The 19,528-nt window shown below is 33.8% G+C and overlaps 1 protein-coding gene across 1 annotated transcript; it reads right to left on the bottom strand.

Annotated features, from left to right (window-relative positions):
- Window positions 1-6: 6 nt before the first annotated feature.
- Window positions 7-19,111, bottom strand: LOC134261628 (E3 ubiquitin-protein ligase rnf213-alpha-like; the record flags this gene model as incomplete). Its single annotated transcript, XM_062744049.1, has 15 exons — window positions 7-87; window positions 233-353; window positions 545-802; window positions 1,066-1,248; window positions 4,432-4,532; window positions 4,737-4,836; window positions 5,623-5,837; window positions 5,941-6,162; window positions 6,285-6,454; window positions 6,671-7,008; window positions 7,153-7,297; window positions 9,772-10,180; window positions 10,828-11,035; window positions 18,123-18,259; window positions 18,917-19,111. Coding segments are annotated over 15 exons (2,883 nt in total), but the record flags the coding sequence as incomplete, so codon positions are not given.
- Between the last annotated feature and the right edge of the window lie 417 nt (window positions 19,112-19,528).

The raw sequence follows: 19,528 nt of genomic DNA, 5'->3' as shown, positions 1-19,528 counted from the left end.
AACATTGTGCTGAAGCATCTGGGTGGCCATCTTGATTTTGGATTTTTCTGGGTCAACACTTTTGGTAACCTCTTGGTGCAGGGAGTCCTTTTGTGAGAAGTTCATAAAACATAAGTATTAATTGGTATTCAGGCCACTTGTTGATTAATAAATGACAGAATTAAAGTCATTCCCACATCCCAAAAGGAAGAAAAAGAAAGAAAGAGAGAGCGAGATTCCAATTCATATTTACCTCTAGGCAATTAATGACCAACAGAGAGAGTTCTATCATTTTGTCTTCATTTTCTTTGAGGGACATCAGCTCCTCCACTTGATCCAAGTAAATCTGTAGACACTCGCTTACTTCTCCAGAGCTGAAAAGGAAGAACCAAAAAATATTTTTAATATGATACAAAACATTCTTTATCTTTCGAAACTTAAAATATAGCAGATTTTTGTTTATGCATTAATTTGATAATGTAGGGGCATTACATTGATAAGGAAAAAATTGATACAGTTCAAAATCTGCCCTTCCATTAAAATTCTATAAAAAAAAAAACTCCACCTGGTCCTTATAAGGTGTTGTAGGAAGAAGGATCGTAGGACTGGTGTAGGATCAATGCCTTCCTCAAACACTGACAACTCCTTACTGGCCATTCTCCCTCCCTGGCCCTTTCGAGCTGTGGTGGTAATGTAAGACATTAGCTTCTGAACCACTGCACTGGACGGTGGCTCCTCATCAGTAAAACACAGCTGGGACACAAGATCCATAAAGAAACTGTTACAGTGTCTTTGGAAGACCCTGAGTTTGTGCATCCTCAGGCTGAAATAAAATTGATGAGAAATTTTATAAAAATCTAACTTATATCAGTTCAAAATATTTTAAGCCACTGTCACTGAAATTCTTATAAGTAGTAAGATCACAATTCAAAAGCTTGTGTGACAATCTAGATATATAGGAGAACCAAAAAAGTACAAGTTTACAATTTCCATCCGTCTTATAAAACATGTTCTTGTAATAAATAATTTTTACATAGGTGATAATTACCCCAATGAACTACATACAAATAAAACAAAAGCTCATACTTTTTGGTGTTGTCTTGATTTGGATTGAAGTGATCAGGAATTTCATCATGACAGACAGGACATTCAGTAGATCTCAGTATCTTCATGTCATTGTAACAAATGATACAGATGACGTCCTTACAGGCGAGTTGTATAGGTCTCTCGGTGATCTCTCTTTCACAGGCTTTACAGCTATCTAACCTCCTACAATGTAATCCAACTAAAGACTTAGCATACACTATAAAGAGCACTCCCTGAGAATATACTTCTGATGTTGTAAAGTTATTTTAACCCACAAAAGATTAAGTATACACTAACAAGAGGCCCATTTGCCACATCGCTCACCTTAATAGGTATGACAAAGTTGTTCTTTACTAGACCCCCTTGTTTTGCCTATTGTGACTGCACCCTGCCCTTTGGGTCATGATTTGAACAATTGAACAACTGAAACTTTACACAGTCACTACCCCCAGAATGCTATTTTCAGCTTTTTTGGCCCAGTGGTTTCCAAGAAGAAGATTATTAATGATTTTTCCTATTCATTTCAATGTAAAACTTAGATTCCTTATTATGGCACCACCGTACCCCCGGGAAATCATGATTTAAACAATTAAGATTTTATATATTACACGGCGAGCATGCTTCTTGAGGAGAAGATTTTTTAATGACCCCACCCTATTTTTGTATTTTCTTGATTATTTCCCCTTGGAATGTGACTAGGAACTTCATTTTAGCAATTTAATCTCCCCTTAACTACAGTATGATTTGTACTATGTTTGGTTAAAATTGGCTAAGTAGTTCTTGAAAACAAGTTAAACATGTGAAAAATTTACAGACAGATAGATGGATAGACGGACAACGGGTTATCAGGAAAGCTCACATGAATGAACTTCTGAAAACATGGGGTTTCTGGCTATGTGATATCATGCGTATTTTTTTTTTCATCAACATTGATTAAAAAAAAACTACCTTATACATGTACGTTATCTAAAAAAAATACCATAGTAAATCAGTGATTTAAACAAGAGGACCAGGGGCCACAGCGCTCACCTGAGCACATCAGCTAGGAAAAAGCACATATCATGATTTGGACTAACTAGAATCTACACTACCTGAGGAGAATTCTACATAAATATTACTAATCATGGCTTTGAAGTACTTGAAAAGAAGATTTTAAAAGGTTCCCCTATGTATTCCTATGAGAATTTTTGGTCGGCCATTTTGGCCCCACCCTACCCCCGGGGGTGTATCTGAGGATGATTCCACATGAGTTTCATCTTTCCAGGCCCTGTGGTTCTTGAGAAAAAGATTTTTCCTATATATTCCTATGTAAAACTTTGAATCGGCAATTTTGGCCCCACCCTACCCCCAGGGGTCATGATTTGAACAAACTTGAATCTACCCTGTACGAGACAGTCCGGGTGGGTTAGACACGGCTCAGGCACGGATTCCGTCTCCAGAAACCCGTGCTTTAGCATTCCGTGCTCCTATGTAAAGTATGTATGGAAAGCCGTGCCTGAAAGTGGTCGAGGCACGGACACGGCACGGATATTGGCCGAAATATTTAAATGAGATCACACGGTTTTACAAAACCCGTGTCAGAAAGCCGTGCTTGTTTCCATATATGGACTCACGGATTCTGTAAACCCGTGTCTGAAACCCGTGTCCTTTTCCATATATGGAAACACAGTTTTTTGGAAACCCGTGTCAAAAAAGCCGTGCCGTATACCATATAAGGAGTCACGGGATCTGTGCATTTGTTTAGATCTAGGTCATGGCTTTTAGAGAATCTCCTGATGTAACTGTGGATGCAAAAATGGTGACTGAAACCAAACTAACTTCACATTGCTTTACATTAATGCTTAAGTTTTAGAATTTCAAAAGATAAAAATCTTATATGAATGTGTCCATTTACTTTCTGTTAAAGATTAAATTTATCAGTTACAATCCATGCTAGTTTTTAATTAAGATTTTAATGATAATGTACAATATTCAATTGTAATTTAATTTAGTAGCTAAGTCGCACTCTGCACAATCTGAGAAAGAATTTACTTTAAATAAAACTTTCACTAGCACAGTAATGTCACATAAAATATATGAGGATTAGTGAAAGTCCAACTAAAGTCATTCAAATAAACCTAAACTATTTCATCATGTTCATTGTCAACATTGCAATACAGGAAGATCATGAAAATTGAAAAATTTACTTATTTATTCTAGATAACACTTACTGCATTTAGTTCAAAAGTGAAGAAATTATCCCAGACTGACATAAATACAATTCCAACTGACATCTATTTAGTTAAATATCCTTTAAACAGAGCAAAAAGACACACTGACTTAGCTCATGACCATGAATCCCTCCAATTTAATATTCAAATAAAGGAAGTTATGATTGAGCATGCTCAGTAAAAAGCCGTGAGATATAAATATTTAGTTTAAAGCAAAACCCGCCTGAGTTAAAAACTGTCTCCTTAGGACACGGATTCCGTGCCTCCACATGGGTTTCTGTGAGTGAGGATTCCTCACTTTCAGACACGGAAGCCGTGTCCGTGTCTTGGACATGCAGAACCCGTGCGGCTTTTTAAAAACCCGTGCGGATTCCGTGTCTTAGTCGTGCCCAAGCCGTGCCTATTCCGCCTCGAACTTTCGTACGGGTCACTATCTGAGGATGATTCCACATGAGTTTCATCTTTCCTGGCCTGTGGTTCTTGAGAAGAAGATTTTTAGAGATTTGTCCTATATACTCCTATGTAAAACTTTAATCGGCCATTTTGGCCCCACCATTCCCCTGGAGGTCATGATTTGAATAAACTTGAATTTACACTATCTGATGATGATTCCACATGAGTGTTATCTTTTCTGGCCCAGTCGTTCTTGAGAAGAAGATTTTTAAAAAAAATGCCATTAATTTTTCTCAAATTCATAATTATCTCCCCTTGAAAAAGGGCGTGGCCCTTCGTTTGAACAAACTTGAATCCCCTTTACCCAAAAATACTTTGTAGCAAGTTTGGTTGAAATTGGCCCAGTGGTTCTTGAGAAGAAGATGAAAATGTGAAAAGTTAACAACAACGACGACAACGACGACGACGACGACAACGACAACAACGACAACGACGACAGACAACGGACAAATTTTGATCAGAAAAGCTCACTTGAGCCTTTGGCTCAGGTAAGCTAGAAAACGTACATGTATTCTATCTTAATGGTTAACTATTTTCAAAGCTGTTTGAATTTTTTGTATGGTTGAAAACATGTCATAATCTAGCCTCCTTCCTCTTATGGTTGTAATTATCAAATTCAGTTATACTTTTGTTTATAAATTATAAAAAAAAAAAAGGCAGAAACTTAAATCTGTGAATATTAATAAATTTTAGGTTTTCTTACCCGAATGCTGTGGTGACTGCTTTTTTCATACACATTTTCAGGAATTTCTCCACCTTTTCCAAAGCTTCAATGTTCTTGAAATCTACATTATCTTTAAGCATCTGTAAATGCATATTAAAAGGTTAAATGACTTTTTCTTTTGACCAAATGACAATGAACTTACACTTTTAAGTGCAAAAAAATAATCTCCTGATAAGCTTGATCTGACAAGATTAAACTTCTATGCAGCTTTGAAATCCTTCCATTTTAAAGTTCACTGCTACTTACAAAAATATATGCTAACATGTTAACTTGTAAAAACTTACCACCCATAACGTCTTGCATCGCTCCACTGGGATTGCTGTGTCCTCTGCACAGACATGCTGAAGAAACAGTTTCATGACTACAACCTTACTCCACTGGCATCTGATGAAGGAATAAAAATTAAAAAGCGGTATGTATGCAAAGAGAGTTTATGTGCAGGCAAATGCATTGTACTTAAATATCAGTCGATATAAGCTTGTTGTTCTGTAAAACGTGAATTCAATAATTAAACATTGTATTAATTTTATAGTTCTTAATGCTCACATTACTGTAAAACATCTTTATACCTATAGGGAACACACTTTTAATGAATTGACACCTTAAAAAAGTAAGTTCAAGACTATTATTCTCCACGATTTTCTAATATTATATTATAAACCTAGCAGATTTGATGACTAACACTTATAACAAAACTTAATCGTCCATCCCTGGTACTTCGTTGAGTGTATTACTGTACTTAGAAATCTCTTTATTTCAATTATATATATTTTTAAAAATGTAAAATTTCAAATTTAAAATAATGTTTTGCCTTCAAAGCTTAGACCATCTTCCACACCTATGTAACTACTGTGATTTCATAAATATTTGTTGAGCACCAATTTTCGAGGATTTAGTTGTTGAGCAGATCCACAAATTTCCATGTTAATTGAATTAATTATTCATTTGTACAGGCAAAGCTTTTATCCACGAAATTACGTATCCTCGAAAATGTCTGTTTTACAAAATACTCGAAAAATGATGCCAACAAAAATTGATGAAACCACAGTATATGTATATTTCTCTGTATTTTCATATTACCTGACATATGACATGTATCACTTAAAAATCTTAATTTCTTTCAAATGGAAAATTATACATGTAAAATAATGTATGTTATACCAAACTAACCTGGCTTCCTTACTGCCCTCCCTACACCTTCTCCCAAACTCCTCCACTCCTGATGGATCCACCTCCTGTACAAACTGTCCCAGAATCCTCTCCACCACAGGCCGGTACTTGAGTACCTGTTTCTGCCAGTATTGTCTGCCCCTGTTGTCATTTAGTGAGTCCTCACCAGGCTCCAAAGATTTTAACAACAGGTAGAGGCCAAGTATATCCAGGGTCTGAAAAATGAAGCAATTTTTTCGTTATGAGTTTTCAAAGTAGAAAGTAATAGACAAAACAATGCAAAACATAAAAGACATGATATGGTAGAAAAAACATTACCAGTTCTGCATTTGTGACAAGGAAAAATTGAGGACTTTTCTGCTGGAACTCGATAATTTTAGCAATACACTCAGGCCACACTCGTGTAATACTGGCAAAATTTCTCAGTCTTGGTACAACTTTATTATATACAGCATGAATTGCTACAAAGTTCATCACAACACTCTGCAGTCCTTCTTTGAAGTCAATATTCATTCCATTCAGTAAAGTTTCACACACCAGCTAAAATGAACATAAAAAGATTTTAACATGTAGAGAATACACGTAGCAAAAGAACTTCCTTGACATTTTTTCCTTATAATTTAAAAAAAAAATTTTTGATTTTTCAAACTTTTAAGACTTACCCCATGCTCCTCAACACTGGTCACATGATATACCATATAAACAAAATCACTGAGATATGTCTTGACAAATTCAGGCACCCTGACTTCACATAGACACTTTTGAAGCACTTTTCCAATAGGTGTGTTTTCTATGATATTTGTTACTCTTTGGACCAATTCTTGAATTGTTTCTGCAAAACAATTTTGTTCTCTGTAGACGTAAAGAGAGCTGCATGTGAAACTGAATATCTTTATATTCAGTAAAAAATCACACGCATTAAAATAAGCATTTGTCCAGGAAACTATTCATGATTCAATTTATTCTATAAATTAACTAGAACACACACACGACAGTGATAAAGTCAGTCTGTGACATTCATATCTTAAACAATGCAGCTGAATCTGACCATATTTTTCAAGATCTTGTGACGTCCTCATGGTTCGGTCAATCTGGTTGTATATCAGCCAGGAGAAAGGCATCTGAGCTGTAAATTTCTGTCCATCACACCCCGTCCCCCTCACCATCACCTCGGGAAGTTCCTGCTGTCTTTTGGGGGACACAATCATGGAATATTCTATCTGTGTGACTGAGGGGTCATTGATGATCTCAAGCCAAAGTTTGTGCTGCCAGGTATCTGGGTCAGTCTTAATCAAAAGGTCAAGGTTATTACTGGTGTCCACTTGAGCAACAATGCCAGCCAAAATGGGGGACAATTTCTTAATGATGCACTGGTTTCGAGCTTTTCTGCAAGTGATTTAAACAACAGTTACCATTGTTACCATTCAGTAGCTGCCGTTTGAAATACAGGCCGAACTAATGTAGTTAAAATCCAACTCCTATTAAATTTTTTCCTCAATTTGTTCATTTCTACAATTTTTTTTTTTAAACCTGAAAGTTCCTGCCCTGTTTATACAGTCCCTGTTGGTGGCCTCTGAATACAACCAACTCACAGTAGACTGCCCCATGGTCTCCTCTCTCTCCTTCATCAGGGCCGTTAGGTGGTGCACAACTCCTTGCATGAATGTCATTTTTTCTACAACAAGAGGCCCATGGGCCACATCGCTCACCTGAACATTGTAGCTTTGAAAAATCCAGAAATCAGTTTATTATTGAAAGTTTGAACCGAAACGTGTTCCCAACCAATCCTTAAATGGGAGAGGGTATGATTTGAACAAACTGGAATCTACACTTACTAAGGATGCTGGCATATTTCCTTGACTACCTGTGGCAGTGCCCTTTACATTTGAACTTACATTGTGACCCCGCCCTACCCCCGGGGTCATGACTTGAACAAACTTGAATCTACACTACCCAAGAATGCTTTCATATGAATATGACTAATCATGGCTTTGCCATTCTTGAAAAGATATTTTATAAATTTTTCTACACATTTCTATGCAAAACCCGGATTCCATGTTGTGACCCCACTATACCCCCAGGGGTCATGATTTGAACAAACTTGAATCTACACTACCTAAGGATGCTTCCATACCAATAAGACAAATCATGGCTTTGCTATTCTTGAGAAGATTTTTCAAGAATTTACCTATAAATTTCTATGTAAACTTTGATACGGCATTGCAGCCTCGCCCTACCCCTGGGGGCATGATTTGAACAAAGCTGAATCTATATTTCCTGTGGATGCTTTCATATATATATATGTATATATATATATATATATATATATATATATATATATATATATATATATATATATATATATATATATATATATATGATAATTCATGCCTTTGCTATTCTTCAGAAGAAGATTTTTAAAGAATTTCCCCTATATATTTCTATGTTAAAATTTGATCGGTCATTGTGGCCCCGCCTTTCCCCCGGGGGTCTTGATTTAAAGAAACTCGAATCTATGCTGCCTGAGGATGCTTCAATATAAATTTCATTTTCACTGGCACAGGGGTTCTTCAGAAGAGGATTTTAAAGAATTTTCCTATACACATGTATTTCTTTGTAAAACTTTGATCGGCCATTGTGGCCCTGTTCTACCCTCGGGGGTCATGATTTGAATAAAGCTGAATCTACACTACCTGAGAATACTTCCATATAATATGATTATTCATGCATTTCCTATTCTTGAGAAGATTTTTAAAGAATTTCCCTATAAATTTCTATGTAAAAATTTGATCGGCCAAGGTGGCCCCGCCCTACTCCCGGGGTCATGTTTTGAACAAACTTGAATCTAAACTACCTGAGGATGCTTCCATACTAGTATACGTTTCATCTTTCCTGGCACAGTGGCTCTTGAGAAGGAAGATTTTTAAAGAATTTTCCTATATGTTTCCATATAAAACTTTGATCGGGCACTGTGTCCCCGCCCTACCCCCAGGGGACGTGATTTGAAGAAACTTGAATCTACGCTTTCTGAGGATGCTTCCATATAAGTTTCATCTTTTCTAAGATTTTTTTTCTGTGTAAAACTTTGATCGGCCATTATGGTCCAGCCCTACCCCTAGTGGTCATATTTTGAACAAATTTAAATCTTCACTTCCTGAGGATTTTTTCCTAAAAGTTTGATTTTTCCTAGCACAGTGGTTCTTGAGAAGATTTTTAAAACATACAACCAAATTTTCACTATTTCTGAATTATCTCTTTTTGAATAGGGGCGTGGCCCTTCATTTGAAAAACTTGAATTTCCTTCACCTAAGGACACTTTGTGGCAAGTTTGGTTGAAATTGGCCCAGTGGTTCTTGAGAAGATGAAAATGTAAAAAGTTGACGCCAACGACAACGACGACGGAAGAATTTTGATCAGTTAAGCTCACTTGAGCCTTCGGCTCAGGTGAGCTAATACGAGATTTAACATCATTGAACATTAAATATTGTCAAATATTACTGATTGTTATACCCATATAAATAGCTTTCTATATATTTATTACTAATAAAAAGGCCAACAAAAGAAATGTTTATTACATCGGTCTAACAATTTCACTGTTGACCGGCCTGCCGGACCAACATAAGAATTGTTAGACCGCAGCGTCACTGCTACGTCACAAGAAATTAATCATCGTTCAATATCGGCGATACGGAAATAGCCGAGGTTAAGAGCTGTAAGAGTTGTTGCTACTATTAAGGAAGAAGGGTAGAGTATATGTTTTGTGATAAAGTATATGTTTTGTGATAAATAATTTTTGTGATATAATAAAAATATAATTAATTTTGTTCTTTCTCAGCTATTGTTTTATATTTACTGATTAAGCCATAATTTTCCATATAAAGTAATTGATAATATAGTGTGTATTATTAAATCTTAAGTAAGCACTGAAGGGTATAACAAAACAGTTATAGACTCCGAGGATTCAGGCAACATATGATTTGTTGGACCTGAATGTTAAAATGTTGCCCTTGGCCTGCGGCCTCGGGCAACATTTTCACCTTCAGGTCCAACAAATCATATGTGTCCCTCATACCCAGTCAATAACTGTATAATATTTAACATGTATAACACAGAAAAATTCATACAAACAAAAATCTTATTCAGTCCCACCTTTTGTTACTTGGTGTAGAAGCTCTAACAGAATTTTCACTCTCTCGGTTGTCCTTGCTGAGTCCTCAGCTGGATCTTTCACCATGGCCAGGGCTGTATGTGCTGTCATTTTGATGAAGAATGGAATATCCACCTTCTTCTCCACATGGACTTGTCCTGTTCGCTCCATCATGCTGCCAAAGTCATGCAGATAAACATCCTGATCCTCCATTTCTATGTCCTCAGTTTCCGGTTTATCATAATCTGACCTCCCCTCCCAGTCCATTTCTTCTGTGTCTCTGTGTTTAGAGGGGTCAGTACCACTTTCTAGTAAAGTTCCTGCACTCTTATTCTTTAAATCCAGAAAACTGGGCATTTTATCACCATCTGGTCTAAGATCGTCGATGTGAACAGAGTGCCATAAACCACACTAAGTAATAAATAGAATCAAAAGACCCACTGGTCAATCTTTTTATAATAATTACAAAAAATATTATTAAGGAAGAGGAGCATTCCTGCACTTTAGAATTGAAGATACGATTCTAACTAATAAATTTTTTTTTTCAAGATATTGTCGTTGAAGTTTTTGTTTTCACTTTAACTCGCAAAATATTGAGGCACCTTACCAGGTATTTGCACAAAATGCCAGAAAATTTTTTTGCCTATATAATTCTTTTAGAAATGAATTAAATTGCCAGAAAGCAAAAATTTTAGCATTCTGAATTTTTAAAAATATTTAGAAATCAGTTTAGAAATCAAAAGGTTATTATAATTTGAAATAGTGTTTTATCATTACAAAGATATACAAAATAGATATCTGATCTTATGTTTGTAAATTCTCCCATGATAGAATTACAATTATTGACACTTAGGTCGGACTTGGGTTGGGCTTAATATTTGAAAAAAAAGTGTTTTAAAATGAAAAATTGATTTTCTTTATCAATTTGGATTTTTTTTTATTATGCAAAACATTTAAAAATTACAACTCTTCAAAGCAAAACATAAAATATGCGTCCTAAAGCACAAATTTTCTTTTCTTCCATCTTCACTTTTCTGTAAGATAATAATGATTTGTACCTGGAATCCCGTGAATCCTCCACCTGCCACCCTGGGGAGATGGATGATGAAGACAATGTGTGTCTTCCCTGTCTTCTCATCTTCCAGCTGTTGTAGTTTATCTAACACAGAATACTGGGCACAGGCCACAAGGCTAGCATTCTCATTTCCACTGTCACACTGTACAATCAACAGTGAATCAGCAGTCAAGTCTCTCTCAAAACTTTGTCTACAAAACACGTTTTCTACAAGAGTGGTCATTCTTACATGTACATGTTATACCAAGCATATAAGGTTTACACACTTATTTGCCAAAATAACTTTCTAATGGAAATAATCTGTAAAACAACAAAAGTGTGACTTTACAATTTAAGTGGCAAATGTGATTTGGTGTCTTTTTCTGATGAGATGTTCTGTGATCCATTGAATTTTAGGCTAGACTTTATCATGAAATCAAACAAAGGTTTAATTTAAATTCATTTATATTTAGATATGCTTTATCATAAATCAATAGAAAACGAAACAAATATAACCTTAACGTTTCCAGTTAGTAAATCTCTTCAACAAACTAATCAATATAAAAGTAAAATTGCATTAATTAGCTTAATCTCTTTTTAATTTCTATTCTGTATGTGTTAAAAAATAACAATAGAAAAAAACTGAAGCTTGTTCCCATTACTTTCAAGTTTCGATCGTTTTCTCAGAATCTGTAAAGAAATTTAAAAAAAACCCAAAATAACTCGAAACAGCTTCATTTATTATGATCTCCTTTCCTGATGTATTAAGAATGACAACTGAAAAAAAGCTTGTCCCCACCATTTTAAAATTTATAATACGTTTCAGTAAAAAAAATATCTTAAACAAATATAGCACTTTTATTCGGTGATTAGAGAGATGTCCAATAAATTCTGATGTTGTATTTTATACAATTATTGCTGTTTTTTGAGGTCAATACAATGATTGAGCCATCTGAGGAGTACGATATTCCGAATAATTGATTTATTAAATGATTTACCGATAAAATGATACAGCTCATTACTTGTTAACTTGCATTTAATTAAGTCCTAGCCAAATACAAGAGAGAAACAGAATTGAAATGTGAATAAATATCACCTGTCGTATCAATTTAAAATGTTGTTTTTTTTATCAATTTTAGTTGCCATCAAAATATAATATAATGTCAGTCTTTTTATAGGATAGATTTTTAAAGGAAGGAGTATTATCAGGGAAAACTGACTGCCAAAAAGTAAAAAAAAAAACATGTTGTTCAGTAAAAGTATTGCAGGGGGGTCCCTGCATCCCCTGTTACCACCCTCACCCTAAAATATATATTCGCTTATGTTTGTTTTTTTAGATGAAAAAAAACACAGCCGTTTAAATAGCTTTCCAAAACGATTTTTATCAATTTGGAATTTCCCAATCTATTTTTAGATCAATGTAGAGGAAATTAATCTTTGTATTGACCTGGAACGTCACGTGCAGGTCAATACAACGTAGTATTTTTCTAACATAGTTGAATCTCAGCCAATCAGAGAGATGGAATTCATTCAATCATATAATAATACCGCATTATCACATCAAAGTTGTGGTTGGGCGACCAATGTTTTGTAATCATTTATTGAACATCATTTATAGTCAACCTTTTTATGAGCCTGGTATGTCTCTCAGCCAGATTCTTTTGTAATTGTTTTTATGCATTTCGTTTTCTATTATAAATTTTGGAAACAAACAGAGCTGCTATGTTGCGTTGGTCTGTCAGTAAGGCTTTAACATAAATAGATGCATCTACTTTACAAAAAACCATATCGACCTCTCAATTCTTTGTATCGACCTCATGTTTGACAGAAGATATGTTAGACTATGTGAGGTATAAAGTTAAACTTTTACAGTTTATAAATATATCATTGACTAACAGATTAAAAAGTATCACGTGAAAACAAATATTTTAAAATACAAAGGTTTTGAAAAAAAAAATTAAACAGTTTCAAATTTTTTCATGAAATGCACCTGTTTAATGCTGTACTTCTAGTAAAAACCATCATAATGATTGCAGAAATAATATCTTTATCTATGAAGGGCAAGTTTGGCGTGAATTGTCTCTGAAAGGCTGTTACTAAAATATGATATGTATAAAGACATGACCCTTATAAAATCCGCCATTTGCATTGTAATTTCGGTTTCCAGTCTTAACATTTGGACAAAATAAACAGGGAAAACAATTTTTTAGAGGCTATTGAAGTCCTGCTTGCCCTGCATTGATAAACATATTATGTTTCTGCAATTATGAATTTCACTTAGAGTTCGGATGTACTTGGGTGTATACATTTTTTGTAAAACTATAGGAGGGTTGTCCAAAAAGCTCGTGGAGAATGACGCTTTTATCAAAATGAATGGTTCAAGATATGTTAATTGTATACCATAATATATAGCTTTGAAAATCCAAGTCAGAATAGTTAGTTTTTTTTATTGCTTGAACTTAATATTTTTGTAAAAATATTGATCATTAAAGTTCACCGATGTATCGAACGGACCAAGGTAAAAATGCCATAAAATTTTAAATAATCGTGATTTTTTTTCTTTATAAAACGAGTCAAAGCTGCTTAAAATTAGATATATCAAAATAGATCGGCTATCGCTATTTTATGATACATTTAGCATCGCTTAATGTTTATTTATTTATTCAATTTGACAAAAACCAAATGTGGCGCAAGTCATACAGTACATACAGTAAACAAATACAAAATATATAGTCACATCGATTTTCTTATATTACATGCATCACGTATGAAGTTACAAATATTTCTTGTAAAATTAACATCTGCTGGATTAAGAATTTCATAAGATATACATGTATTATAAAAATGTGTACAAAATTCACTTCTTAGTTGTTTATAAAGAGGACATACAAATAAAAAATGATGTTCATCTTCAACGACATTTTGATACAAAATCTTTCATCTCTTGGTATAATCGGGTTACAATATCTGCCAACCTCTATCTGTAATTTGTGGGCACTTATTCTCAATCGAGTCAAAAAAGAACGAAGATTCTTGGAAATGGAAAAATTTAAGTATGGTTGAATTTCAAGTTTATTTAGAATCCCTTGACTTATTAACTGGCTGTAGAATGATAATTTGCCATTACCTTTTTCTCTGATATTTATTATATCCTTAAAAACTATATTCCCAAAATATTTTTTCAAATTATTTTCAAAATCATTTATTGATAATGTATAAGCATTTGAACCAATAACTTCATCAAGTATAGTTTGTATACAGTTTTGCCAACATGTTTTTCCACTTCCTGCAAGTTTTTCATCCTCTAAACATGCATGTTGTAAAAGTAAGTTTGAATTCTCTTGATCTGCAACAAGTTTTTTTAATCTATGATATTATCTAAATAATAATTTATAAACTCTGAAAATACTGGGAAGTGCACCAAAATCAACTCTAACTGCTAAATTAGAAGCTTTATATATAGACAATGAAAATATTAAGCGAAAACCGTAAATAGTACTTCAGTATGTTTGAAAAATTGACAAAGAAATCGACATCGGCCATCCAAACGAGACATCATCTCAGCATACAATTTTGGTTTAAAATGGTTCAAACCTTGTTGAAAAAAATATTAATTTATTGGAATATATCTAATTAAGTAATTTGTAATTGGTGAATACGAATTTTCAACGGTGTATAAAATTTCTGAGACACTACAAGAATTGGAAAACCACTGATATTTGATGAAAATAGAAATCCGACATTCCTATGCAAGACGGTGTTATAAATCTAGAGCCGTCGGACTGGGCTCTGCAGCTGTATACGAAGTGTTTATATTGATGACACTCGTAATTAATATTAATTGCGCATTCATCTGAATTTTAAAATGTAAATAAATCTTAATCTATACATAAATATTATTGCACTCACTTGGTAATGTGGCATAATAAAGAAAAATAACGTGCGTCTATGATCATGTGATAAAAATTCAAAATTCATGTTTTTGACGTTATCATGAAATTAGCGTAACTTCAGACTGATCATTTCAGCTTATATATACAAAGCATTTACACCTATAGTGTTCAGTAAATAGTGTGCATTGTTTTAATTTTTTGTATTTTTACTCAATATTGATCTACGAGGGCTGATCAAATAGTTTGCGAAGTATCTCTATATTTAGAAAACCACGATTCAGATCGAAATGAAATTTGACACACCCCTAGTCATGAACATGTTCTATAAATAGCGTATGAAAAATATCTATTTTCTCCATCAATGTAAAAATAAAGTCTATATGTAGCTGACTCGTGACGAAGAATGGTTGTCACAGTCTTACTCAAGAAATGAACGGCTATATATATATATATATATATATATATATATATATATATATATATATATATATATATATATATATATATATATATATATATATATATATACTGAAATAAATAAAAACAGAATGCTGCAGTCCAAATTAAATAAAATCTTTACTGTTAGCGCTTTCAGCCATGTTGGCTCTTCAGACAGTTATAAAAATTCAAAACGTTGTCAATAACGTTGCTAATGACGTCGTGATAATCTTAGGCATTATGACGTCACAATGTAGTTTGTGGTAGCGGCTACATGAACTTTTTCAACGCAGTTAAAGTAAGAAATGAATTTAATTTTTGAAGATTCATGAGGTTATGAACTACGACGCTTCACGCCGGCATATTTCTTGAAGCGCGTTAGCGCTGATAAATAAACAGTAAAGATTTTATTTAATTTGGACTGCAGCATTCTGTTTTTATTTATTTCAGTATATATATATATATATATATATATATATATATATATATATATATATATATATATATATATATATATATATATATATATATATATATATTAACGTATAACTTGGAAATTCCTTTGAAGTGTCTTAAAATGATTTTTAAAAGGTTAATGAAGAAACTATGCTTTCTAGAAGTTTAATCATAATTTGGATTGTTTTTTTAGTGAAGGGAGGGGGATAGATAAAAATGACGTTTGTTTTGCAGCCCAGCGAAAGCAAACTGGGGGGAGATGTGTCCTTTGTTAGACATTCCTTTCATGAAAGATTGAGAAGTAACATCTAGAAAAATGGTGGAATATCTTAACAATAATATCATTATTAAATCCCCAAGATATTGTTTAATTTAGACTTTTAACATATTCAATATTACAAAAAGAAGGCCCCTACAGAGGACTCGGGTTGTGATGGTCACCATGCTCTTTCTGGGAAAGGATTTCCTTATGAAACCAGCCTACAGTATTTCCAAGATTTGGTCATTTCTGACAAATGGACTGATTTGTTATAAAAATCAATTTGCATGGTAAGAAATACACGCCTCGCAAAGATATTTTTGCGTCTATGAACAGAATGCTTCAGGGCATGTCACCACCTGGATTACATGATTCGCGAATGGGCGGTGCAGATATGCAGTTAAATCAGAGTTGGTTACTTTAAAGAATAATGAACATTGAAACCTAATTTATTTGGTGTATGGAAGTTATATAATTTGTTCGCGAAAGTTTTGATCTCCTCTCGTATATTACCGCATATCTGAGTTCATCTCACAATATGCGTCGTTATCAAAGCTCTATCCTTTTATTATATGTCATCATTCACCTCCTTTTTGTGAAAAAAACTAATAAATGAGATAAGCCGGAATTTATTTATCCATCCATTCAGTGTCGGTACTTAGTCACTAGGTTTACGGGTTATCTCCCCTTTTCTATGCATCAATGAAAGTGAAAGGTGGGTGATGAAAGTATCCTATTTATTTTTCTGTAATATGAAATACCCTCCCACCTCAACCCTTGAGCTAGGTGTTAAGTATATACCCTTTCTCCTTTTGTTTGTTTAAATTACGTTTACATTGTTTTACATGGGTTAGCTATACCCAATTTATTAAAGTTATGGAAACGTTATTGAGAATCTTTTTCTGCTGTGGGTGTTTGTTCTTGTCTTTTCAGTATTAGAGATTTCGTTGAAGGGGACTAACGATGCTGATCAGAATTGCCTGCTATTTCCTTATTCTAGGACCTTTGGAATGATCTCTGGCCGAATACCATGCGTGACAAGGGTCAACTTGGCGAATTATCCATGATTTCGAGGAGATCGGGGAAAGACAGTAGACTATACTTAACAGTGGTCGTATTGGCAAAATCGTCACCTTCAATTTAGCCATTGAACTGTTGATTTTGTTGACTTTTTGTGGTCGACGTTGATATATGTGATGGTTGATGTTGATATATGTGATGTTGACTTTGAAAATTATATCTTATATAATGTAAATCTAAAGCAAAATTATATAATTAAAAGACAATTTGTGTTGAAATATGTCCGTAGCACGAATGAGGTCAACCCAGCGAGCTACTTTTCCCGTCAGAGAGGGCACAACATATATGTTGATGTTGGGGGTATGCCAGTTTGCCGGCTGCCCCACTGTTGTGTAGACCACTGTGGACAATACCTGCCAACTCGAATAAAACATTAAACTTAAATACTTAGCATTTGTTTATTATATATAGGTCTTTGATAGTTAAATATCATTCTGCAGTTTGCCGTTGTGAACAATATAAAAAATAAAGCATATGTACACGGGTTTTTTTTTTGATAACCTTCGTATATGTATTTAATTTTTTAAAAAAAATTGTTCTCGATAAATATTCCTTTTAAAGTATTTGTTATCAAGTGATATTTTTTATCTGTTTTATAGACTGCAAAAGTTTTAACTTTATAAACCACAAAGTTTTGAAGCTATTGTTTAAATAAAGTTTGAAACCTAAAAACCACTAGATTCCGCCGCTTACAGTGAGGAAACACATAGCAATTATCAAAACTTTGCAATTGGCATGCTTAAAACATGACTTACCTATCTTGATTCTCTATAGAACTGCTGACCTTAACACATGTCTAAAAAACTGTTGCTCTGTATCAAATGACATACTTAACTTGAGAGAGAGAGAGAGAGAGCTGCTGACTTACTTGACTTATCTACAGAACCACTCCACATCAAATAGCTTCTAAATTGTCCACAGAATTTCTTACTTACTTGACTTATCTAAAGACTTACTTGACTTGTCTACAGATATGATGACTTTCTTGACTTGTCTACAGATCTGATGACATACTTGACTTGTCTACAGATCTGACGACTTAATTAATTTGTCTAGAGAACTGCTGCTCTGTATCAAATGACTTACTTGACTTGTCTACAGAACTGCTGACTTACTTCACTTGTCTACAGAATTCCTGACTTACTTGACTTGTCTACAGATCCTATGACTTACTTGACTTGTCTACAGAACTGTTGCTCTGTGTCAAATGACTGTAGAGTGAGTAGTGTTATCTGTGTGTGAGGAATGTGGAGGTATTGGGACAGCTCTGCTACATCTACTGTAGTGATCAGAGTAGAGTTGGTGGTCACCTAAAATAAAATATAAATAGATTAATGAATTATCAACAATATTATATATACAATATATACAATATTTACTATTGACGTTATAGCATCAGTAATATATAAACACACAAACAAGAAAGCTAAAGTGATGATTCCTTACTGAAATGTTACCGAACTATATTGATTTACTTTGCAAAGGAGACACAACTTGAAATAGAGAGAGAGAGAGAGAGAGAGAGAGAGAGAGAGAGAGAGAGAGAGAGAGAGAGAGAAGGAAGACGATGGTTCTTGTTGTAATAAGCAAAAGACTTCAAATATTTTTCATTTATATTCACTTGGATCACATTTGGTCTTTACCTTTATCTAAAATTTTATGATATTACAATTTGAACTATTTGATGAAGTTTTTGTATTCGATTGTAAAATCTTTTTGGCATCCTTTTTTGAATATGTAGTACTTACTATCCCTACCAGTACCATTTTTTTCAAATAATCTTATATATAAGGACCCTGGAATCTTTATGGTACAACTGTAAGGTTGATTTTATTGGTCCAAGTAGACCTCAAGAAGAAATAAAAATATGAAGAGTCTATGCACCACGATCAATGCTAACAAAAAGCATTAATTTTATGTAAGTCACAAGGGTGAGTCATGTTGCTTGAACAAAAATATGTTTTGACCTGAGCAAACAGTCCCTCACTATCTTCCCTCCTGATCTTCTGGTCAAGGTAATAAAGAATATTATCATGCTTCTGTCGTTCATAGTAAACATTTTCTACAAAGTCAAAGTCCCGTTGAGGAAGTTTATTTTTGGCCCTCAGCACACCATCGGGTGTAGCACACCACAGCAAGACTTCCTTAGCAGCTTGCATCATCTGATAAAAAAAATCAACAGGTTATTTTTATTCAAATTGCACTTGTTAACACATATATTTCTTTCTTCATAAAACATTTAGCAGGATGTATTAAATTACTAGTATTATTGCAAGATCGACAAAAGCCCACGATATCTCTATAGCATTTGCATGATCCTAAAACATTTATTCTAAAGTTTCATTATGATAATAAATCACATTCAATATCTTTAATATTATGAACAAGATTACAGTGTTGGTGAGAGAGAGAGGGAGAAAGAGAGAGGTATATCTGACAATGCAAAAACATGTAGCATTAAATTACTATATGTGGATTTCACTTTAAAGATTGCTATTCCTGCAACAATAATAATGCATACATTCATATTATTTCATTTCCGAAAATATATTTTTGTCCAAAAGATATTTTCTGTACCT

Source organism: Saccostrea cucullata, unplaced genomic scaffold, assembly GCF_032062105.1.
Source record: "Saccostrea cucullata isolate Sc308-1 unplaced genomic scaffold, CSIRO_AGI_Scuc_v1 ctg11621, whole genome shotgun sequence".
Lineage (NCBI taxonomy): Eukaryota > Metazoa > Mollusca > Bivalvia > Ostreida > Ostreidae > Saccostrea > Saccostrea cuccullata.
Note: the sequence above shows the minus strand (reverse complement) of the source record. Positions and strands in the feature narration are given on the sequence as shown.